The sequence below is a fragment of the Rutilus rutilus genome, assembly GCF_951802725.1.
Source record: "Rutilus rutilus genome assembly, chromosome: 21".
Lineage (NCBI taxonomy): Eukaryota > Metazoa > Chordata > Actinopteri > Cypriniformes > Leuciscidae > Rutilus > Rutilus rutilus.
In genome coordinates, this window is record NC_140226.1 from 33,143,020 (window position 1) to 33,168,770 (window position 25,751).

The window sequence follows — 25,751 nt, forward strand, 5'->3', positions numbered from 1 at the left end:
TAAGACTCAAGATTGAGAAAATTCATGGATATTTAATGCGTTTTACTTCAGTGAGACGCTATACCATTTAAAATAGTTTTCAACAGCAATTCTCAATAAGTAATATAAATGTACATAATTACAAATGCTTAAAATGATTGTATTTAATTGTTATTAATAATCTAAGATTCTAAATTGAACTATATTTGAATAAATGTGTTCTTATTTAAAAATTTTAATTTTTTTGCATCATCTACCCAGGTGTCCGCATCAGCGGCCGAGACTCCGCCCCCGGTTGCCCAGGCGATGACCCCTACGGCATCTGGCTCCGACATCAATGTCGTCCTGGAGGTCCCGAAGCCTGAGGACGTGGTCATCAAGGAGGACGTGTTCTACGGCCACAAAAAATCCCTGTCCGACGCCACGATGTTGGTGCACAGCAGCGGTGAGGAAGAAGAGTTTGAAGACGACAGCGGGCGTCACACACCCCAGTCTCAGGATGCTGTGGGCGGTCCTGAGCATCACATGACACCGCTGGAACGGTCCCTCATAGAGCCGCCCGCTTATCCGTTCAGCCACGGTATGGACACGGTCCCGACGGGCTCCCTCGCGTACCAGGCCCATCCGATCATCCGCAAACCGGAGGATGTGGGGCAGCTTCCCCCTCTTCGAGAGCCCGGACACATGATGCCCTCGGTTTCAGAGGGGGATCTGAGCGGACACGGGCGCTTGAGACAGAAGAGAGACCTCTTTAAGAGACCCGTCTCTGACGTTCCACCTGCGAGAAGGAACATCGATGGCCTTCCGCCAGCAGTAAGTGCACGAATGAGCAGATTTGAATCAAAAATTTTTAAAGCAGGGGTTTCTTGAGGGAACTACAGGTTTGTGTGTTGATCAAAAGCTAATCGTTGGGCGTGTGACGGTACACTGTTGTGGAAATTCTTTTCTCAACTTCAAATCAATAATTGTAAGACAGTAGGATATCTCAAAGGTTAACAGATCTTGCAAGAAAGGCTGTTCACACATCAGTCAGAGTCTGATATGAGAAGCGCGCCGACTTCTCCTTTTTGCCAGCTTATATACACAAAACACATCCTGGTCTGTCTCAAAAGATCGCCTTAGTTACCTTAAAAGGAAACTGCAGCTTTTTCACACATTTTGCTTATCTCTATTTCTATCAAAGCTGCGCACATACTTTTCACACTTGGAGTACACAAAAGGTCACTGAGTACATAGTCTCTTTGCTACCCTGAACATTTTGTTCCTGCAAGCTTATATGATTATATTTCTTTAAATGCTTATGAATAAAAATAAATGTTCAACGTTAACACAAGTTGCACACATCTGAAAGTGAAAAATACATCTAAAATGTAAAATTCCCATTACAACACTTAATGGGATATTTCACCGCTGGAAAGATGAATGTGTATTTAAATTGGGTCATTTATGTAGTAGAAATGTGAAATTTAAGTTGGGGCCTTCTAGACTGAGAAAAGCCAGAAAATGTATTTTTGGCTCATGTGGATGAAAGACAACAACTCCCAGAATGCACTTGCTTCGCTGCCCTATGAGGCCACTCCCAAGCCATGCCTACCGGTTACAGAGGGCAGTATCGGAAGAACTGATACAGCTAGGCTACTAGTTGAGTCTAAACTGAAAAGACAGCGTTTTATCGTGAGATTCCCCCTATGGGCGGGTTGAACACATGCGGAACGAGCTCCTCCTCCTGGCTGGAGTCTCTCGCCTCTGGACAAAAGAGCCTCTGATGAGCTAAATGACGATTTTTGCGTCATCTGAGTTTTTTTCCAGACACACAATAGAGAAATCTCTGGTCTCAGGGGGACATGAGGGAGGGAAGCACGGTCATTCGAGAATACTACCAGGTTTCTACTGATACAAAGCTTAATGCTAATCGGTGAAGTATCCCTTTAACTCACAAGATGTTCACAGTAACGAGACGAGGCGCTATTTTGACGCTTGTGAGTCGCAAGTACCAAAATGAGTGGCTTACTGCGCTTAAACGGGTGAAAACATTGTCAAAATGACTGTATTGGAGCGTATTCAGTTGAACATTCAATTTTGGAACGTAAATAGTTGAGAAAGATAACGCGTGTTGTGTAACAGTATATTGGATCTGTGCATTAACTCTTAAAGTGACAGCAGTCTAATATTAGACAATGTTAAATATAAACATAACAAGATAAAGAAAATCACTCTCTGCTCTTGACTGAATTACTTTTGGAACTTTAATTGTAAGCATTAATCTTAAATTTAAATTTACATTGAGAACTATCCAGTGTTAATATTTACATTTGATTACTTTAATTTCTGTAGTATTTCTTACCAGAATACTAACCTACTATTAGACCCACTTGAAAATACTTGAAAACGGCGTGTTTATTTCACATCTCTCTTTATTCTATTGCATTTATTTGTGCTGTTGTTTGCAATTTGTTTATTTGTTCTTATTTTATTACCGACTTTTTACTTACTTTTCAGAATCAGAATTGACCAAGAAAATTGCAATCAGTGCATCTCTAATCTCATTTGCAGATATAAAAAAGATAAATTCGAGTAATTTGATAAAGGAAATCCAAACTGATTTGTTATTGCGTATGATCCGACCGGTGAGGCTTTTATTTTCATTTCGTCAGCATGTAGAATAGGTGTTTGTACAGAAACGTGACTTTATACGCATGACTTGAAGAATGCGGCCCAACAGGCTGTTAGACCTGAAAAGCTGCATTCTGCCAAAGAGCCACAGCTGTGTCTCAGATCCCGATCCTCAGACTCTGTTTTCCTCTCTCGCTCTCTCCATCGCTCTCTCCGGGTATGAAGGGTATGAAGAAACGCTCGGAGGTCAAGAAGGTGGGACCCCTGAAGCTGGCGGCTCTAAACGGCCTGACTCTGTCCAGAATGCCACTGCCCGATGAAGGGAAGGACGACCCAGAGAACGCGTCTAATGATGAGCGGGTAAGTTCTGCTTTCGGTTTGAGTGCTGGAGGTGGACTGCTTACTTATTTACTCATTAATTTGCTTATTATTGCAAACTGACTTTAGCTCTAGAGCTGCTGTAAAGCCAAAACAATCTCTGTTACTGTAACTTCCTATTATCACTGTAAAGCTGCTTTGAAACAGTCTATATTGTTGAAAGCGCTAGATAAATGAAGGTGACTTGACTTGTTTACTACTTTTTAATAATCACGGAAAATTATAATCTTTTTCAGTAACACTTTATTTTACAGTGTCCTTGTTACATATGTTACATGTACTTACCATAGTAATAACAATAAATTATGCATAATTACATTTGCAACTAACCCTAATCCTACCCTAACCCTATAGTAAGTACATGTAGTTGCTTAATATTACTCAGTACTTAAATATATAATTACACTGTAACAATGACACCTTAAAATAAAGTGTAACCTCTTTTTCTATTTTGCAAGCAAGGAAGGAGTGTTTATTAATAAATCAGATTATTTCCTGGTAGTGAGGTATAAACATTAATAACCTAATAATTAGTGTATCTGACTCTGAGTATTCCATTTATTATGTCTGATGTGATATTAAATAAAGCATTAAAAACTGAAGAGTATTTTAACATTTTTAATTCACATTTGTTGAAATTTATGGACATTGTTACATTCAAAACTGCACGATTTATGTTTAAAGTTAAAGAAAATAACTTGCCTTGTAACATACGTGAGATGTTTCATGAAAGAGACGGGGGATATCATTTTAAGAGGACGTTGTGTGTTCAGACAACCTCTTGTGCGAACTACTGTGTGTTTCGGTTTGTGGGGTCACCTTATGGAACGGACTGAACAATAACATCAAGCAGAGCCATAATATCATTCAATTCAAAAATAGATTAAAGAAATCATTACTTGACCAATACAGAAATTAATAGACCTAAACGCAGGAATGGATTTGTAATTTAAAGGTATTGTTGTAAGTTATTGTAAGACCTGAAAGATTATTATATGCGGTATTTGCATATCTAAGTTATAATAATATTATTTTGTGAAATAAGGGGCAGGATTAAATAAGCTATTTGCTTCCGCCTGCTCCTTCTCTAACTAATCCTTTTATTTTTTTATTTTTTTATTAAATTCTGACTTAAAATTTTTTAAATTTTGTTTTGTTGTTTGTTCGAGATAAATAGAAATGAGATGAAATGTCAGCGGGACACATAATATCCTCTCATGCCGTTACAGATGCAGCATTTTGACTGTACTTCTGCACGAGATAACGTTTTTATAATTTAGTTTGCGATATATTTCCTCCTCCCTATAGCTAGCGTGAAAAGCTCGCTCTGTCTGGATGCGCTCAATTTCACAGTAAGAATGCTCTCCTGTTATATAGCCTGTCAGCACACTTCAATAACCTCAAAGAACGCAGGTTAATGTGTTTACATGCCGGGAGAAATCAGGGTGAAGGGCAAAAATCTATCGGTTTATTCGTAAGCCGTTTATGACTAGAAAAACAGGTTAACGCACTTACATGATCACATGCACTGTCGGCTTATCCAGCATAACCGGGTAAAGAATGTGCACGTAAAAATGCTCTTTATTCTCTGAAAGTAAAAGTGAAAGCAAAAACTGGCCGAGATTTTGCCGTCTGTTGCACATTCTCTCAGAGACGAGAGATGAATCTACCTCCACAAAAGCTGATAACGATATATATCAACTATCTTAATTTACTGGCTTAAAGGGGTGCTATAATGTGCTTTTCACAAGATGTAAAATAAGTCTCTGATGTCCCCAGAGTGTGTATGTGAAGTTTTAGCTCAAAATACCCCACAGATATTTGTATATCGCATGTTAAAATTGTCACTTTTTGAGAGTGAGCAAAAACGCACCGTTTTTGTGTCTGTCCCTTTAAATGCAAATGAGCTGCTGCTCCCGGCACAGGGGGCGGAGCTTCAACGGCTTGTGTCCTTTTACCTCACACACTGCACTGAAAAGTTCAAAATCTTTTAGCCTTTTATGTTCAAACCGGAGTCAGACAATGATGGAGAGACTCGTGACAACATGTAGAGCAACAGGACATTTCTGAATGGGTTAGTTGATGAATTGATGTTGCTGATGTGGAGTTGACTATCTTCTAGTCATTGAGTAGCATATTCTGTCATGAAAAATCTATAAATCGTGTTTTCCGGGGCGGGGTTTATGTAAATTCTGGGGTTTGTGATGTCACTATGCCCTTAAATTAAAATGTTATTCCTTTTATAGTTTATACACATTGATAGTGAAGTCATCAACTAGCAGTTCTGTTGAGGGCAATGTTCAATGGTATAGCAACTAAAATACTTATTGAGTGGGGAATTTTGAGAGTGCGTTTCATTTTGTCATACATCATTACTCGCTGTTAGCATGCTGTGTGACACCACGCTCACGTCCTGTGTGTTTCCTGCAGTGTAAGATCCTGGAGCAGCGAATGGAGCAGGGGATGGTGTTCACCGAGTACGAGCAGGTGCACAAAAAGCGGCCCAACTGTGAGTGCACTATCGCTCAGATGCCCGAGAACAGCGACAGGAACCGCTTCCAGGATGTCCTGCCGTACGACGACACGCGTGTGGAGCTGGTGCCCACCAAAGAGAACAACACGGGCTACATCAACGCCTCGCACATCAGGGTGAGCTGTCCATGGACATTATGCATCGATGCTTCAGGACATTGTGTTTAATTTTAGGAGTTCAACCCTGCTGATTTCATACGAATTTTTATAATACAAACCATAATACTAGAGATCTTAATGACGTACTACCAACCCTCAAAGTCTAAGCACAAACTGCTGAAACCCTGCTGGTTTGTAAAAAAATAAAATAATTATTGTTATTATGCCCTAGAACTGATTGTGCAGATCAAACTGTAATCATAGGGATCTGAAACTGGTTTAAAAGGTTGGTGAAACAATCGTCTTGCCCTGATTGGCCACATGGTGGCGCTACAGTGATCAAAACAAAAATGGACAACACTTAGTCTAAGGAGCATTCAAAACTTTATGGCGATCAGGCATATAACAGTTATGAATGTTAAAATGCTACATTTCTATTGTAAATTACCTGAAATAGCTTAGATTTAGGTTCGTTCAGGCTTGCTAAATTATGCATAGCCTATATTTTTATGCATGCACTTGGAGGTCTTAAAGTGCTCGGACCCCAATAATTGATGCTTGCAGCTATATTTTATTTATGCGTTGATTTATATCAGATTAATCAGCCTTCATATTGTGATTGTGTTCACCAGGTTACGGTCAGAGGTAAAGAGTGGAGCTATATCGCATCTCAGGGTCCGCTTTCCAGCACCTGCCAAGACTTCTGGCAAATGGTTTGGGAACAAGGAGTTGCCATCATCGGCATGGTCACAGCGGAGGAGGTGAACATTAAAACATATCTCTGCATGCACGGAAAGGAAATGTTGGTTGTTATTACTTTAGGTCTCTGGGTACTGACACAAATGTCATGATTTGATTTCAATTCACAAGATTGCAATTTGTTTCAATTCCAATCCTGATTTGATTAGATATCAATATAAAGAAAATATATATATATATATTTTATATATTCTGAAAACCATACAGGGAATCCTGTCAGCTAGTACATTACTGTAATATTAAAGGATAAAATTGATTTGTGTAGATGCATTTAAATTGCATATATAAGGTAGTTTTTATAATAATAACTTTACAATAGTAATTTTTAATGATGTAATAGTTTTTACTCCAATTTGTTAAGCAGTGCCTGTCATAATGATGGATTCATTCAAACATACATTAAATATTAAAGAACATATTAAGTAAAAATATAATGATATTATATTCTGAGTTTAGCTGACTATCGAGGTTATGGACATTGAATGGCTTTCCTGCAGTAAAATGTAAATTACGTGACATTGTTCTCAAGCTGATTTATCCTTCCTTCCGCGGTTGAAACACTGATCGAGCGATTACATGAGGATTCATTTCAGTACATTTTTATATATTAAAAGTCACAAAGCTTGCAGTTTATTGGATGGCAATTCACAAATACAATTTTTCAGTTCTACAATTTACAAATAATATTTATTCACGACACGCATCAACTGAAAACAGCATGGACTAAAATAATGTTTCTTGGGATTTTGCGTCATCAAAATGAGAATCGATTAAAATGAAGCCATATTTGTCATTTACAGTGTCACTCTTCAAACTGATGTGTTTTGCCTTATTAAATCTGTGCATCCTGTCATACAAGTTTGACCCATGCTTTTATGCTTAAAGGTACAATATGTAAGAATTTTGCATTAAAATATCCCATAATCTCAAGGCCAGTGTTATACATTTTGTTAAGTTTATTACTTACAATATCCCAAATTTTTCCAACTATTTTTAAATCGTGAGAAAGTTGCGATTTTAACCAAGGAAACGGGGCGTTAGAGCAGGGGGGAGCTGGGAGTCGCCAGTCAATTGCGTCATATCCGCGTTACCCTCGGTTTCCGCTCGTACTGCGTGGAGTCCTGGACAAATGCGGAAGTTGTAGTTGTAGCGTCTATCAAGCAACAAACGTTAGCTTGTTTCCTGCTGTCGTTATGGAACACAATTATTCTTTACCTATTTTAGCTGTTTCTGTCGACAAAGCATGCTTAATTTTATATTCAAATGTAGCATTCGGTAATAGTTATGTTTATGTAAGGGAAGTATTATTGCTTTAGATTTGTGTTTAGTTTATTGACATTGTTTATCACGTCTGGTGTTTATGGCCATGTAAATAAATATAGCATGTGTTATACATAAAGATTAATCAGTATTTTGGCAAATGATGTGGGTATGTTCGAATGTACTTTTACAACATTTGTTTAGAACACGTAAAACTGCGCAGCGTTATCACAACAATGAATTCAACACACAGTAACATCCATGATAACCAATGTAGTATTAAACCTTACTTTTCTTGCGGTTAATTCATTTGAATGAAATAAAAGTGTGATGAGGTTCAAGAGTCAGGAAGGAAGAAGACAGGGGTCGGCGTGACTGCGACTCATACTTTATTAAAATAAAACAAAACAAACAAAAGTCGTGCACAACGCGCATTCACCATGGCAACCGCGACGGCACAAAACAGTTCAAAAATGAGAGCTCGGATCCACCGGTTTTCTTTCTCTGCGTCCAATTTTCTCTTCAGTCTCTCTCTCGTTCCAGCGCGCGGCTTATAAGCGGTCTCTCCACGCCGATCACTGCAAGAAGACACAGGTGTTCGTCATTTGCACTTGACCTACTTGCGTCCCGCTCGTCTCTTCTCTCTCCCATTACAGACCGCCCTCGCCACAAAAAGCATGTCATTAAACGCAACATTTATAAAAAAAAGAACTTAGCCTCATCCATGAACATGATTTTTCGATTCCCGTCTGACTGATTTACATCCACGGTGGAGTTGAAAACAACAGTTCCCATCATTCCACGCTCCTTCACATCGTCATCAAGCTACGCCGTTGTTGTTGTTTGGAATGTAGCGCCCTCTAGCGGCAAAAAATTCTTGCATATTCTAGCTTTAAAGGTGAAGAAGACCCAACTTTATGCATGTTTTGTAAGATTCCCCAAACTGTTAAACATATTTTATTAGATTGTCCTGGACTTAATACAAGTAGAACGCTCTTTTATGCTTAAGGACTTATTTAGTAAGATTATGCCTGAAAAGGTTTTGGATTTTTTGTATCATATGGTAATTAAAAAAATCTTTGCTGTTTTTGTTTGTTTGTTTGTTTGTTTTTTTATTGTATTTATATGATATTATATGATATTTGTATTTTTGTAATTGAATTTCTGCCATGAAATTAGCTTTGAATGCTGACATGGCACTAAATAAAACACTCTGAATCTTTGCATCCTCAAACTGGCTTGTTTTGTTTCCTGACCTGCAGGAAGGAGGTCGTGAGAAGAGTTTCCGCTATTGGCCTCGTCTGGGTTCTCGCCACAACACTGTTACTTATGGACGATTTAAGATCACCACACGCTTCCGCACGGACTCGGGGTGCTACGCCACAACGGGCCTGAAGATCAAACACCTCCTCACAGGACAGGAGCGAACCGTCTGGCACCTGCAGTACACAGACTGGCCCGATCACGGCTGCCCGGAGGACTTTAAAGGCTTTCTTTGTGAGTATAACACCGTGTCCTAACCAGACACGATGCGATAAGCAAAAGTTTTGCACAAATCTGTGATGGAAACGCGCCTACAGATAACAGGCTTTCTTCAGATCAAACATCACTGCTTTTGGCACTCAAGACATCACAGGTGGTGTTAGGACCTGCAAATGAGTTTGTTTGTAGTTTTCATATTTCATATCACAAATTATACATTTCTCTGTTAGTAGACCAGAAAGAAAATTGAAAGTGTTCTCTTGAATTGTTTAAATTCTGCTGTGAGGAATGTTGTAATAGGAGATTTATCCTGGCGTGTCTCTTTAAACGGCTCTATTTCTGTGTCTTAGCGTACTTGGAGGAGATCCAGTCCGTGAGGCGACACACCAACAGCTCCAGCGACCCAAAGAACACAAACCTGCCGGTTCTGGTGCACTGCAGTGCAGGGGTGGGACGCACTGGTGTGGTCATTCTGTCTGAGATCATGATCGCCTGTCTGGAACATAATGAGGTACATGTGTCCTGTGCTTACAGTGGCATCACAGAATCAGAGCATCTCAGGGTGAAATGGTCACAGTTACCGGGGTAAACTACACACACTGCTCCCCCGTAGGCATCAGGGCAGGAAGAAATGCTACACTTCTGCTTCAGCTTACAAAACGCATAGTTGCTTGGAATAGAGATGACGACGTTCTCTGCATATGTAGGCATGTGGCTGGACAGGTTTGAACCACACTGAGACCTTAGTCACAGTTTACGGCACATGATTTAATATGACGAAAGCACAGACTGTGGTGCTGTTGTGTAACCTGGGGTCAATCATTCAGCCATTGAGACATTGACGTCGGTTAACATTGTAAAATATTATGAAAATTTGACCTAGGGATCATAAATATAGTTTATTGGGTTGCACTGTAATCCTGTCACAGTATGAGAAATTTAATATAAAGTTAATGGTATATATCACAAATTGATTTCTTTTGCTGGAAGTTCAACAGAAAAAAATCTTTATTAGCAAAAAAAAAAAGATTGTTTTTGAAAAATGCATGGATTTGCAAATCAAATAAAACGTATTAATTCAAATTAATAATAATTTATTATTAAATTATTTAATGATTTAAGAATGTATTTAAATTAGTATGTATATACATTAATTAATTATGTTGTTAAATTTTAATTATTTTAATTTAATATTAAATGTTGTTTAATTAAATGTAATTATTCAAATAATTTAATTTATTTTCATAGTTCTGTACCTTTTTTATATACAACATTTTAATCATTCTTACGTAAATAATTTGTAGCAACTGAATGAATCAGTCTGATATCAGTTCAAAAACAAGATTCATAAAACACTTGTTAAACCTAATGGTGCGTTCACACCGAACGCGAATAGCGCGTCAGGCGCGAGTGATTTCAATGTTAAGTCAATGCAAAGACGCGTTTCGCGCGTAAAAAATTCCTGCGGCGCGAATGAGGCGTAGAGGGCGGCGCGGTAGACGCGAATACGCCTCATTCGCGCGTCAAGTTCGCGCGAATAGCGCGAATTGAGCGTCTAGCGCGTTATGCGCGAATGATTTTATTAGTGCTATTTGTGCATTCACGCGTTTGACGCGAATTCGCGTCTGCCGCCCGAGTTGAAAAATCTGAACTTCTGCGTCAATTCGCGGCGCGTTAACCAATCAGGAGCCTGCTTGCTGCTGTCACGTGGTGAACTCACAGTTTATAATGTTATTTTATGTTTGGCCTCAATAAATTATTTTGTAATATGACTAAAATGCACAACAAAGCAAATCTTTCACATAAAAACTCGATTTCAATATGAGAGATACTCATTTTTTATTGAATGCTATTTATTCCATATCTATTCTAGATTATATGAAACTTTATTAATCTAATGTAAAGACAACAAACACAATTTAGTGTATAAAAACTTAAAAAAAAAAAAATCACAGGACAGGTTTCACTTTTGGAGGCTGGCTCCATTTATTATCAAAACAAAAATAAATGACAGATTAGGTGGATGTACAGCGCGGGCTCGTCATGCAGCGACCACTCGAGGCCGAGGCTTATACGGCCTACGCTGTCCTCGTCAGCGTCCTCACCGTTAGGTCCACCAAACCTACCTCCTGGAGCAAATTGTGAAACTCCTGAAACCCTCCGGAGGGTCTGGTGGACCCGAGTACAGCGACGATGTCTCCTACGCAGCTGTTTCTGCTCTCCAGAGCATATACGAGCGGTGACTCTCTCGATTAATGCTACTGCTAATGCTCGATAAACATCTAAAAAAGATGGCCGCCAACAGGTTTCGAAACTTTCGCCTCCGGATTTCGCCTCTGACGCGCGTAAATTTCATTTCAAACTTTTGATTTTACGCGCGTCAATTTCGCTCTTGACGCGCGAATTAACACAAAGTGGTCAAGCGTATAACTAGACGCGGCAGGCGCGAATTTGACGCGCTATTCACGTTTGGTGTGAACGCAGCATAATAACGCAGCATAATAATACATAAAAAATATTAATTATTTAACTTTAATATTAAATGTTAGAATTAAATGATTGATATAGTTTAATTTTATATTTATATATGTTATTTATGTTTTTATTCATTTAATGTTTGTATATTGATTAGAGATGCACCGATTACAATTTTCTAGGCCGATTCCGATTTCCGATTTTTCATTGAGTTTGACCTGCCGATACCGATTTTAGCCGATTCCGATTAAAAAAATTTCTAACCACTTTACAGCACACACAAATATTTATTTTCGATCTTTTCTTTAACCCTTTCACGCGTAAGTTTAAAATATTCTAACTGACACCCCCACCCCCCAGAGTGAGTTTTTTCAAGGTGAACGTTCCCTTTAATGTTTCCATGGGGACGCGTCACGCGATACACCGCAGCCACAATAATACTGTATGACAGATGTGTCGCTTTTATTTCGCTTTTCCTTTTTTATTCAAAATATTATAATATAACAAACTTGCTTACCATGTCATCAACTAGCCTATCTGATATTCCGATTCTTAAATCCTGTAAGTGAGTATGTTTGGTCGTTTTAAAACCTTTATAAATAATCTTGATCTATAACATGAGATGGTTGCCGCAATGTTGTCCTGTTAGTCGGATTTAAAGCACGCGAATTCGTCAGTTTCTCCCGAAATAAATGCAATAAAGTGGCCGGTGAACTGAGAAGAATAGAGTAAACACTGCTTAGTTGTGATGACAGCGCTGCGGCTGAACGCTTCCGACTCTGGCTCAGCGCCAGCCAACGCGCGAAAGCACAGTTTGAATCTGGCAGTTATGCGACGTCACTGAACATTCTAATTGTGGCACCGTAACGTTACTCTCAGGGGCACAGAAATAAAAATCCCATATGAGACCATACCTCTCAAAAGGTTAATCATGCGGCGCCCGAGTGCATTTGACCGGCATAAAATCGGCATATGTCAGACTGACCGGCCGGTCGCCGGTCATGGCCGATCACGTGAAAATCGGCCAATTCCGGTCACCAGCCGATCAATCGGTGCATCTCTAATATTGATCCATTAATACCAACACTTTTTTTTTCTCTTATCTTCTCTTCTATATACAATACTTGAATGATTTGTGTAAATGATGTTTCAAATAAATAAATCAGTCTAATATCAGTGCAAAAACAGATTCATGTTACAAGACACGAGTTCAAAACTAAAGTTATTCATATTTAATACTTTTTTGAATTATTCTAATAGTAAATGTTATTTAAGTAGATGTTATTTAATTAAATTCAATTGTATATCTTTTACTTTTGATCGTATTCGTATTTGTGCCTTTTTATATGTATAATTTTATGTACAGCCCTTTGAATTTCCATTGCATATGAAATTTTATATATATATTGCTTTGCCTATTTATCTAATATTCTAAAACATGGTTGAGATTCAGAATGTAAAGGTGAGGTCTGACGATGCGTGGTTGTTCCCGAACAGATGCTGGACGTCCCGACTGTTCTGACTTTGCTGCGACAGCAACGCATGATGATGGTGCAGACGCTCTCACAGTACACCTTCATCTACAAAGTGCTCATTCAGTTCCTGAGAAACTCCAGACTGATCTGAGACCAGCGCTGGCTCACGTCCCATGAGCCCTCTCACGACCTCTCAGTCCGCCGGAGCCGTGAACGCATCGCATCGCATCGGACCGGCGCCGGCGCGGCTTCGCTTCCTCACAGTATTAGTGACGGGGCAAGTATGAAGGACACTGCGCCCGCGCTCTCTTTATCCAGTATTATTCACAGATTCCCCTGTGGGCTTTTACACGTGATCGCGGACGCCAGTCCCAGCACTTTTATTTTGCTGTACATAGACGCGAATGACGCAGCTGTTATTTAATATGATGCGCTGAACTGCAGTGGTTCTTTTATACCGGGTTCCTCGTGGATTTTACTAGTTTACGCATGAAGGTTTAGCACGCCAAAACGAAAACGGCAGACACGGTGTTTAAAGACGTGTGTGGATTTCACTTCAGTACAAATGATCGGGTGAATCTCACGAAAAGCCCCAAAAATATTAATACGATGGACAATGCAAAGTTCATGAAAGTAAAGGCAAAATGTACACAAACACAAAAAAAAAGTGCTTTTCTATACGCTAAATAAAACGACTTGTTTGTTTTCATGAGATTCACCTTGTTGCATCATGGGATGGATGTTACAGGACTCCGGGAGTTTCACGTCCAGTGTTAAAGCTGTTTCTTGAGATTTTGGTCATGAGCGTGTCACTCTGCGAATGGGTTTCACTGATCAGACGCATCTCGAGTTCGAATGCAGCCAAAGACGACGGGAGGGTTTATTTTCTGTCCGCAGACGCAACCTATAAATAATTTACAATATGTATTACAATTGTATATGAAAACTCTCAAATGTATTCTACGTATCATAATCAGAAAGGCTTTCTCTTTGCATTAGGGATGTTTTTGTATTTTTCCAGCTCTTTCAGCCACTCAGCATTCAGTAACCCGACGCACCAAAGAGCGTCACAGACTTGACTCGTGGATTGGAGTGAACAAAAGTGTTGGGTATATTGTACACACACACACACACCAGCTATGATGGTTTACCAAAGAATTTTCAGCATATTGAGTTCATTTACTTCTCTTATCTTAAAGTCTTAAAACACTGTGAAACTGCATTAACCAAGAACAATGTGCCATATCAAATCATGTCGGCCCTTGGCGTTTTAATTCACATTGCAATCAGGTCTTATAATCGTTCATTATTATAGCAGCGCTGATTGATGCTACTTTCCACCGTAATGATGCTGTTACACACCCATTCAAACCAAGACTTCATGCGAGTCCACAGATTCATTATGACGGTTTATTGAAAGTTTTTTTTTTTTTTTTGGGCAAATTTTGCCATAAGTGAATTTCACAGAAAATATCCAGGTCATATTTCACTTCACAAAGGTTTAAAAAAAAACCAATGCATTTTAAGTAAGTGCAATTGAAAGTATTTGTTGTGCTGAATTTAATTTATTGTGTCCTGATGAATTACTGAATTCCAGTAATGAGATTTTTCACCATTGCTGAAAGGTTTAATTGTCCCAAAATAGGCTTTATTTTTCATGCAAAATATAAAATAGTTATAATGATATTTTTTATTTAGATTTTTGGGCTGAAATATGACCTGAAATTCACTCTAAAGCTCTGAATGGTGCGTAAAACAACAGCAATGTCCTTTTTTTTTTTTTTTTTTTTTTTTTTTTTTGGTGAAGGACAATCACTTTTTTTCACAGTATATTATGTATCTGAATTCTGAATATCACTTCAAATCGTGAATGAACTAATACGTTTAACAGTTCAATTGATCTGAACATATCTGCACGATGGCTTGAATCCGCATGTATCCGTCAGTACTATACGAGGTGAAAGTCATGTACGTGTTTGAGTAAATGGTTACAAAAGCACAATGTCTGTCTCAGAACCTTTTCATTATTCATGTTGAGTTTTATCGCTCTAGATTTAGGCAAACTGTTGCGATGATGGACGCTCGCTCGTGTTTAGCGTGTGAGCGGCCCGTGATCAGTGTTCATCTGAACTGGAAAACGGAGATTCGAGACAATTTATGAACAAAGCTGAAAACTGGACTGTTAAAGCCCTTCCCAGAGCTGCTTTTTGGAATACATGTATATTAATAGCACATACTGTTTATATGGCTGATTTTAAGTGTTATTAACTTTTAACCATATTAAACTTGCCGCCATCATCATGAGTGTGTGTTCTGATGATGTACAGCTGTCAGAAGAGCTAAATTATATCCCATTGTAAACAACTATATTTTTCATTCAGAAAATAAATATTTTAAGTTGTTAAAGCAATGCTTTGTCTCTTTATCTTATTTCACACTGGGTGGAAGGAGGATTTGAAGAGCATAAATTGATTTTCTGTATTAAGTACAGAATGTTATTTGCATATTATTTATATGCTATTATGGTTATATAAGAAGTCTCTTATGCTCATCAAGCCTGCAAAAAAAAAAACAGTAATATTATGAAATATTATTACAATTTAAAATAATGGTTCTCTTTTTTTAATATACTTTAAAATGTAATTTATTTTTGTGATGCAAAGCTGAATTTTCATCAGCAAGTACTCCAGTCTTTGGTGTCTTATGATCCTTCAGAAATCATTCTAATATGATGATTTATGATCAATGTTGGAAACAGTTATAAATATTTTTTTTTATAACCTGAGATACTTTTTTCAGGATTATTTGATGAATAAAAAGTTAAAAAGAACTGTATTTATTTAGAATAGAAATCTTTTGTAACAATATACACTACCGTTCAAAAGTTTGGGAACAATAACTTTTTTTTTTTAAAGAAATTAGTACTTTAATTCAACAAGGATGCGTTAAATTGATAAAAGGTGATGGTAACGATTTATATTGTTAGAAATGTTTTTATTTTGAATAAATGCTGTTTTTATGAATAAATGCTGTTAACGTTTTACTCATCAATGAATCCTGAAAAAAGTATTCCAAAAATATATATTAAACAGCACAACTGTTTCCATCATTGATAATAACTGAGTATCAAATCATCATATTAGAATGATTTCTGAAGGATCATAAGACACCAAAGACTGGAGTACTTGCTGATGAAAATTCAGCTTTGCATCACAAAAATAAATTACATTTTAAAATATATTAAAAAAGAGAACCATTATTTTAAATTGTAATAATATTTCATAATATTACTGGTTTTTTTTTTTTTTTTTTTACTGCAGGCTTGATGAGCATAAGAGACTTCTTTCAAAACCATTAAAAATAGTAATGTTTCCAAACTTTTGACTGGTACTGTGTATGTGTATATATATATATATATATATATATATATATATATATATATATATATATATATATATATATATATATATATATATATATATATATATATAGCTTAAGTTTAAGTAATTTTATGTGCTTTTGTCTTTTTTACTAGTATTTTTTTGTGGTTTAAAAAATCTATATTGCCTTATTTTTAAGTTTTTGTACTAGATAAATGAAAATTTGAAATGTTACCTTGGTCTAAGTTTTATTATTATTGTTGTTGTTAATTATTTTATAACACTGCAGCAAAGTACTGTGGTATTACCATAGCTCCATCACTTTACCATGGTACTACTGTACTTTTGGTTTTATAAGGGAAGTTTGTCAATGCATTAACGTCAAGTTGGTATTTGTTTTTGACAATTCTTGTATTACTAAAAATGTGACTACAAATGCAGGTAAAAGTTTCTACAAAGTCCTTAAGGGTAAAACTGACCTTTTCTGGGAATTAAGACGTTTTATTGTGTAAAAATAAAACAGATCATTTATATAGTAAATTATGCATGTATGTACAATGTATCCCATCAGCCACAAGAGGTCTCCATGTTTTATGTGATGGTTTTTGTGGATGCATTAAAATAACCTTGTTGGAAAAAACTTGGAAAGGTATTATGTGAATTGTAATGATGTCTCGGTATTTCTAAAATGGTTTCGGTCATAACATTTTTAGACTTTACAGGTGATCAGTGCAACTTTATCCTTTCCACCTCTTGAAACTGAAAAAAATGTTTTATCAATATGTTGATTTATCTCTCTCATTGTGGAATTAAATCAGAAGTAGTCAAGTAATAGTGTTATTACACATCCAAAGAATTAAAAATACACAGTGAATAATAAAAACGGGACAGTTATTGTTTTCCTTGCAGCTCATTTATGTTGCGTCATGCTTACAGTAGCCTATGCGCGTGCACACCGACTTAAGTGATTATACTAAACTTACTCAAAACAAGTAACTGTTTTGTCTATGTGATTTGTATTTTAAATATATTTATGAATAATCTCTATTATTATTATTTATGTGAGCTCAGGTGCTTTTTAGACATTAAGGCGGCCACGTTCACACTGCGATCATAGCACTCAATTCCGATTTACTGCTCAGATCTGATATATGTGTGTACGGTATATATAATATAGGCCTACTTTTTTTTTTTTTTTTTTGTATATCTTATCACATTGTTGTTTTAATCCAATATCAAATTCCCGTATGAACAGATCATGGTCCTGAACTGATCCGCACTCGCGAGCTCAACTTGCATGCATGAATGAACTGAACTTGCTCGCTTCACATCACGCCAGTGGACACTGGGTTACACGGGAGTGGATTTTCAAACCTCTCCCGTCCCACTCTCAGAAAAAAGACCGTCCCATGATCCCACGAAAAAACAGGGGCAAAATCCCGTCCTGTGACTGTCCCAATCCCAGACGAATGACTGCCATTCTCGGCAGTCGGCACAACACCGGAATCTGTCAGTTACGGTAAAAAAAAAATACAGTAGATCACAGGATGCCCACCTTAGTTGAATAAAAATCCAAAATATAGTTTTTTATGTTATTTTATTTACCTGAAAGCCATCTTAAACAATGCACATTAAATTGCATCCATGCAAACACACGCACGCACGCATTACGCCGTCTTTGTCAACTCGTAAAAAATGTTGGTTACTTAATTCAGACCTGGCAGAATGTCGATGAGCACAACTTGAGGTATCATTTTCCGACGACAGTTGTTGTTGCAGCGTGGCTTTCATGTCTGACTCCGTTTTAACTGTGATATTCGGGGCTACAAAGTGCACGGGGAAGCCGCCGCATTCTCCTTTATTATTGGTGGTTGACATTGGGATATCAACTTGGACTTGGTGCATTACCACCACAAACTGGTGGAGCACGTCATTCAGCAATCAGGAGAGCATAAAGATGAAGGCAAACTAGACCTGAGTTCAAAATGAAAATGTATAGTTTATTTATATGAACGGTATATTTGTGAATAAAGTTGGGTATCATGTTATTATGATTCCAGGTGTTCTGCCGATATTTTTCCTGTCCCCTCCCAATCCCATGATTAATAGGGATTTTGTTTCCCATCCCGCGGGATTCCTCAGCCTCAAGTGGACATGCACAGTCTCTGTTTTTTTAACACTCGAGCAATATAAAAATCAGAGATGCATGCGATTACATTTGGAAAAAGGAAAGTTTTGTTTCCAAATGCCCCAAGTAAAAAATATCCTGCCAATTTTGTAAACCCAGCCAGTATAATCACTGATGGATCTAAACTGCAAAATTTAACATATAACAACAACAAAGCATCCAATGTGTAAAAAAAAAAAAAGGTTGGTCACCCAAACCTCACAGCCATTGGCTGCCACCCGTTTTTGCTGTATAATTTGCATAAACTGCCCAACCTTCTGATGCTCAACGCTTTCTCCGGTCCGTTGTCAATCCCACAATGCACCGCGTGAGCGTGAAGCTCAACTTCCAAAGGAATTATTAGGCTTGTTTGAGATGAGCAAAATCTGCGCAGAACCGATCACCGGTGATCAGCGCGAGATGCATGCCGGTTAGAAATGTGTCCGAGTACGGTCCGCCTTGCTCTGATGTCATGCTGACGTATGTCAAAAATCTCTCGCGATCGCAAGGCGCACCTGTCGGATTCTGCAGTCGAGCGCAGTTGCTCTCCACTGACTGCGCTGATCAAAAGCACGATGGGAAACGACTTGTTGACGACACAGCTTAATGCTCATTGGTTTAAACAACTGTGATGTATTGTTCTCTTTTAAAATGTTTGATTTTAAAACTCTAATATCAGGTTTTATGTGTATATGTTATGTGTGAATATTCCCAAACTATCTGACAGTGCGATCTCTTTGGGTTATGCAATTTAATGTTTATAAAAAAATAAAATAAATAAAAACACATATGTCTGTATTAAAGAAAAAATTATTGATAAACATGTATTTGGAATGGAATTAAATAACAAGTACTTTGGGTGTCTTGTTCATTTTATTTATTTTCATATAAAAGCAACAGAACTTGAATTATATCCAGTTTATTAGCAACACTGTGCACAAGCGTGAATCCCGCGATATCCATCTTTGATCTCGCAGGTGTCTGATCCACTACGAGAAGAGAGAACTGTCCGGCTTGCCTGCGCTTTTTTCACTCCTCCTCTCACTGCAGCCGCCTACTCTCGACTACATTTCAGGCGAGGCAAGGCGCATCTCAAACAAGCCTATTGTAAATGCTTGCTCCGCACCAGTGGGCCCGCATTGTTAGTGGTTACGCGTTTTTTTATTGTGTGATCTGCCAAGGAAGCCAGAGAATTTATGCTCAGTCAATATATATATATATAAAAAATGGAAAAAACAGAGCAGAATTTTTAAACATTTATGATATGAACCCTCATGTTTTGCTTGTAGAGCTGTCACTGTAATGCTTATGAGCTCTGACAAATCAATGTCCTTCACTGATTACCTTACGCAACTGTCTTGATAACTTTGGGAATGCAAAATCTGACTCCCATGAGTGCAGAATTGTAACAAATGTTGATTTAAAGTGATTTAAACATGAATTCAATTGCAAAACATCTGACCTGTATCGGATTTAGTACCACATATGGAAGTGGCCCAAATCGGAATTGAAAAGATCAGATTCCATGTGGTTTGTGCTGTTCACGCTGTCATTAGAAAAACAGATCACATATGAACAAAAAAATTGTATTTGCATTTGCCTGCCGTCTGAATGTAGCCTAAGTTTCTATCATGGACATGGTCAGTTTCCTAATTGCAAAAAGACTTTAGATTAAAACCTCAAGACTTTTTTTGGCTAGTGACATTATAGCATGTTTTCATTGGCTAATGCATAAACTCTACAGGTCCAGAGGAGAATCAAAGGTAATCAATTAAGGTAAAAGGGGTGGAGCCACCTTAATTCAAAGGTGTACAAACAGGCAAAGCCATGTACTGGTGTGTGTTGTGGTGTTTGTGTCAAAGTTTGTTAGGATGGGTTTCCTGATAGTTGTCTTAGTGATTGTTGCATTTGATCTGCCTGATGTGTGGGGAAGATTGAGGTACAGTCATAGTCCAAGAAGCATGGGGCCAAAATCAGATCCAGCTTCCAGAAGTCCTTCTCAGTTTCAGAGTCCTTTGGGTCCCGACTTCAAAAGTCTTGCACAGGATCCTTTTGGCCTTCAGGAGAAGCAGCTGTTGCAGGGTCCAGTGAAGCCTTTGGATTGGAGGTATCCCACTGTTCCTGAGGTGCAGAGTGAGTTGGTGGGGAACTTCCCGATGAGACAACCTGTGACTCCCAGCAGTGTAGCGGTTCAATGCAGCGAGAACCGGGTTCTTGTAGAGGTCCAGCAGGACTTTTTCAGCAATGGTCAGTTGATCCAGCCAACTGGTCTGTCTTTAGGTGGATGTCCTGTTGTTGGTCAGGATCCTGAGTCTAGAGTGCTCATCTTTGAGTATGAATTACAGGACTGCAACAGCGTGCTGATGGTAAGAACTCATAAATCTTAATGGGTTATTTTGGTGTGGCAGAAGAGAGCCAAAATCTTTCAAGGAAAGTCAGTTAACTTGGTTGTCATTTGCAATGCCAGGGCAGCTAAGACCAAGTTCTATTTATTTTAAATGGGTAGATCCTGAATTTTCAAGCTACTTACCTTTTAAATAACCCTTCAAACCAACATCTGATGTAAACTATCCCACAAATGGTATGGAAGGAGCTTAAACCAAAACAAATCTTGTGCCTTAATAGTGTTAAAGCTAGTTTTTACCAAGGAACACCCAATGTGCATGTCTCCAAAACATTGACTGTCTCTGGCAACACTGGAGCTTCTGAGGGCTCATCTCTGTTGTGAAGACTTTATTAATTGGTGATTTGCTCTTCAGGAGTTCTACCATATTGCACAGTGCACCTTTCATGGCAATATGAGGGCATGGTCTTGGTAAATGTGAAGTCTCTGGGATAACCCTCTTGGTAACCACAATATTTTTACAGATGAATGAGGATGAGCTTGTCTACACCTTCTCTCTTACCTACACCCCTGAGGCGCTTGCAGGTACTCCGATTACCCGGTCCGAAGGTGCAATTGTTGGCGTTCAATGCCATTATCAAAGGTAAGTGATCTCTGTGACTTTCTGCACTTTCTTGTGAAACTAGGAGACAATTTATTGGGTACTTTCATGAACCGCAGGCTTCATAATGTAAGCAGTGATGCCTTGAGGCCAGCATGGGTCCCTTATGCCTCAATAGAGGCTGGTGAAGAAGTCTTGCTGTTCTCCCTGAAGATCATGATGGGTTGGTACAGGTTTTCTTTCAATAAAATAAACCTTTACCCTTGCTATTGTGGCTGTGCCTAAAGTGTTTTTTTTTTGTATAGATGATTGGTCCTATCAGAGGCCTTCATACTCCTATTTCCTGGGTGGCGTTATTAACATCGAGGCATCTGTGAAGCAGTACAATCATGTGCCTCTGCGTGTGTTTGTGGACCGCTGTGTGGCCACTCAAGTACCTGATGTGAACTCGCTTCCAAGATATTCCTTCATTGAGAATTATGGGTAAGGTCATGGCCCTAGATGCGGTAGGACTGTTTAAGTTGCTTTTTGTCACAGAGTCATGGGTAAGGTCTAGTTGCTTGATGCTCTGCAGTTGACATTCATGAGTTGCTCTTTGTGATTTTTGTCATCAGGTGCTTTGTGGATGCCAAAACCACAGCTTCCAGCTCCCACTTCATGCCTCGGTCTCAGGTTGACAAGATTCAGTTCCAGCTGGAGGCGTTTATGTTCCGGGAGGGCAACAGTCCTTCTGTATGTACTATGAATATCATGAGTTAATTTGACTTCTCCATCTGCTTTGGTTTTGTGACTTGTCTGTCATCCCTTGCAGATCTACATAACCTGTATTCTGAAGGCAACTATTGCTTCTGCACCCAGTGATGCTCAGCACAAATCCTGTTCCTTTGCCAATGGGTACATGGGTTTTTTGGGGGGGTTTATTATTTTTTTTAAGTTGACTTTTCTGATGTTGGAGGTTTCATGTCTTTGTCTTTTTGCAGGTGGTCTGCTGCTGATGGAAATGACCAAGTTTGTGGTTGCTGTGACTCAACATGTGGTCCTGATGGTGAATTTGCTGCTTCTCCCTATGGAGGTTTGTAGGGTTGTGTTGTGGTGTTTTTTTTTTTTTTCTTTTTTTTTTTTTTTTTTTCTTCCAGGTGCTCTAACTTGGCTTTCTTCTCTCTAGGCATTCAGTGGGAAGGCAAGGCCTCACTTGGTCCTGTAATGGTTCAAGGGCAAAAGGGAGGTTCTCAATAAAACTGGCAAACCAATCCATGCTTGCATCTGACTTCTCTTTTCATGTCATGTCTGGTTTAACATTTTAAATTGGATGTGCCTCATTCTGCCAATGTGGTGAAACCGTCCTATTGTACATTTTGTATGTACCATATAGCCTGGAACTCTTTGGTTGCGTTGTTATATGGGACTTGCAAAGGTTTTTCTCCTTAAGGAATTAAAAAGAACCTTTTAAAGGCTGCTAGTGTAAGACCAAAGTTAATTGATGTATACTTTAAGTCATCAGTTTGTTACTTTGTTTAACTGTAAACTTCCTAGTGAAAACGACCCATGATGCTCTTAAGAATTCCAAAAGCGCTCTGCAAGGAACACCTTGTCTCATTAAGCACTGCAGATGCAATGAAGTTGGTCTCCCTATAATATTCATGTGCTCTGTTTGTGTGCATATTGTGATACTTGTTTGTAATCCACTGAAGTTTGATCACATTAAGCTGTAGTGGTTATACAAAACTAAACTTATTAATTTTTTATGACCTGTATTTTTAGTGTACATGAAGCTATAGTCTATCATTTGTTTGCACTCATGTGCTCGTTAGTTGACTTGTTATCTTTGACTGGCTGTCAGTTTCTTGATTGTGAAATTGTGAATGAATTTAGATATTTAAAGCCCTCTAGTGACTTTCTAGAACTCTCATTTTCTAATGCAATAGTTTTTCAGTCCTGGTCCAAGGGATCCACTCATCTGCACATTTTAGCTATATTAAGACTGTCAGTCCTAATCTTAACGAAATAAAAATTAGCAAGTGTGAATATACTTCTGAATATACAGTAGTCGACTGTCGAGTTCACGCGCGTGATCATAGGTACTAAACCTATGTACGTGAACTCGACAATCGACTACTGTGGACTTCGACCGAAAACAGGATGTAAATACAGGTATGTGCGCTGGCTGAATAAACATAATTTTTTATATATTTCTTTCACATCTACTGCAGTCAGATTCACCCGTGTTCACTCAGAAGGAATCACTCACATGACCTGTGCACTTGTAATGACACATCAAGGATGTTAAGTGGCTAAAAGCAGGTTTAAAACTTGGCCCATTGAAGTCAACAGGGTGCAAATTTTAAAACGAGGATAACACGGTGTAGGCAACACCGATTTTTGTCGTTGTTCTCTGTACTGACAGCACTCCAAATGTACAAAAAAAATGAGCTCAATGTTAAAATTGACCGGAGTTCTCCTTTAAAGTTATTTATGCACTCGCAGGTAGGCTAGTTCCTCCATATGACAGTTATCTGAGAGGGTTTATTCACTGTCCAGTGCAATGGAAACAAATGGACATTACAAAGTCTTATACTTTCTTTCCTTTGGAAAGTTAGAAAATGTCCACTTACTGCACATATTTCAGCCACCACTTTCTTGGGAACAGATACAAGTGTTGGTATATTATGTAAAAGTGCACAAAAGAGGAAAACACAATGTCATTACAATGACCTACACTCGGGAAAAATGTGATCAATAACTCATGGCAAAATATTTTTACAGTAACAAGTTTATCAGTTTTCACTTTCACAAGTCAAAGCAATTCATCATTACTCAAGATTTAACAGTTGAAATGACTATACGGCCTTAATTTAATGCAGCAAAAATTATTTTACAGTGTAGGCTACTAAGATCTTTTCTATTTTTTTCTCAGCCTTTTTCTTGGTTGCTTTTATAAACAGACAACCATTTATTTAACAGTGCCTTTTATAAAAGAGACTATAATATAACTAAAAATTACCATTATGTAGAATATTTTTGTACTTCACTTTTATTTGTTCCCATGTTCTAGTATGGTGACTCTGACATTACAATGCACAAAGTAATTATGCAATTATTAAAATACAAAAATATAGGCTAATAAGTGATAAAAACATCTAACATGGCCACTTCTAACGGATTTAAATTGTCTGCTACTTTTTGCCAGCCCTCTCTCCTGGCTTTTGCAGACTTTGAGGTGTTCCCTGGCGTTTTGATTAAACATTAAAATTCCGAATAAACTTCGACTATTAGTTCTTGCTCTGCTGAGGAGAAAAACTGAGCACGTTCTTTGGCCACGCTGAACAGCCAATAGCAGCGTTGCTGATCAATGTTTCTACTATCGATACATATCCCCTTTTAACCAGCGCATGAACGCGCAATTATCTCAGATAACTCAATCCAGCGATACTAATCATATCCGGCAAGTGTGTTCGAAGAACCGAGTTAGCCAGATCATGATTCGCACGATGATATCATCTTGGATGTGTCATTTGATCTCGGATGTAATAAGCAACGTACGAAGAACGGGCCCCTGTTGTGTGTTGTGGTGTTTGAGTCAAAGTTTGTTAGGATGGGGTTTCTGAACGCTGTCTTAGTGATGGTTGCATTTGATCTGCCTGATGTCTGGGGAAGTCTGGGGGAGCAAAATCTGACTCCCATGAGTGCAGAATTGTAACAAATGTTGATTTAAAGTGATTTAAACATGAATTCAATTGCAAAACATCTGGGGCCTCATTTATAAAGCTTGCGTACGCACAAAACGGGGCTGAAAACATGCGTACGCCAGTTCCTGCGCAAAAGGTGGGATTTATAAAGAAAAACTTGACGTGAAAATATGCGCACCTACACGCAAACTCTGACCCATGCGTACGCACATTTTGGAGACGGAGCAGTTTGGCGACACCGATGGTGAGTTGGAGTTAAATGTCTTTTTGGTCACTTTTAGAATTTAGAATTAAAATTAAACATAATACAGACAGATAATACAAATATAATTTCACTCACCAAGCCTGTCACTTGAAGCAAATATCCATTCCTTCTTATGTCCGCGCCAGCGATCGCGTTGGGCCGTTTAGTGAAACTGACGCAGTTTAAATAAATAAAATAATGATTTAAACTATGTTTTACTTCTGATATAAACATTTAGATTAAATATGCCATTCAAATTATGGAGTTAAACACTTAA

At 38.2% G+C, this 25,751-nt stretch overlaps 2 protein-coding genes across 4 annotated transcripts in view; both read left to right on the forward strand.

The window, feature by feature from the left end:
* ptpn21 (protein tyrosine phosphatase non-receptor type 21) overlaps positions 1 to 14,689 on the forward strand; it is a 39,449-nt gene extending 24,760 nt beyond the window's left edge. The window contains exons 15-21 of one of the 2 annotated variants that reach the window (XM_084393002.1): positions 241 to 792; positions 2,818 to 2,952; positions 5,401 to 5,619; positions 6,234 to 6,362; positions 8,883 to 9,117; positions 9,453 to 9,613; positions 13,075 to 14,689. In XM_084393002.1, coding sequence (XP_084249128.1) covers positions 241 to 792; positions 2,818 to 2,952; positions 5,401 to 5,619; positions 6,234 to 6,362; positions 8,883 to 9,117; positions 9,453 to 9,613; positions 13,075 to 13,203 — 1,560 coding nt within the window. In that variant the 3' untranslated portion in view covers positions 13,204 to 14,689. The remainder of the gene's footprint in view (positions 1 to 240; positions 793 to 2,817; positions 2,953 to 5,400; positions 5,620 to 6,233; positions 6,363 to 8,882; positions 9,118 to 9,452; positions 9,614 to 13,074) is intronic. The other variant, XM_084393003.1, reaches the window with a different exon arrangement.
* LOC311280577 (zona pellucida sperm-binding protein 3-like) overlaps positions 1 to 23,497 on the forward strand; it is a 213,791-nt gene extending 190,294 nt beyond the window's left edge. Inside the window, exons 2-9 of one of the 2 annotated variants that reach the window (XM_084392824.1) lie at positions 20,609 to 20,965; positions 21,468 to 21,586; positions 21,664 to 21,767; positions 21,850 to 22,027; positions 22,159 to 22,276; positions 22,356 to 22,438; positions 22,525 to 22,616; positions 22,710 to 22,998. In XM_084392824.1, the coding sequence (XP_084248950.1) occupies positions 20,756 to 20,965; positions 21,468 to 21,586; positions 21,664 to 21,767; positions 21,850 to 22,027; positions 22,159 to 22,276; positions 22,356 to 22,438; positions 22,525 to 22,616; positions 22,710 to 22,780 (975 nt within the window). In that variant the 5' untranslated portion in view covers positions 20,609 to 20,755 and the 3' untranslated portion in view covers positions 22,781 to 22,998. Of the gene's footprint in view, positions 1 to 20,411; positions 20,966 to 21,467; positions 21,587 to 21,663; positions 21,768 to 21,849; positions 22,028 to 22,158; positions 22,277 to 22,355; positions 22,439 to 22,524; positions 22,617 to 22,709 lie in introns of those variants that run through there. The other variant, XM_084392823.1, reaches the window with a different exon arrangement.
* The last annotated feature ends 2,254 nt before the right edge of the window (positions 23,498 to 25,751 follow it).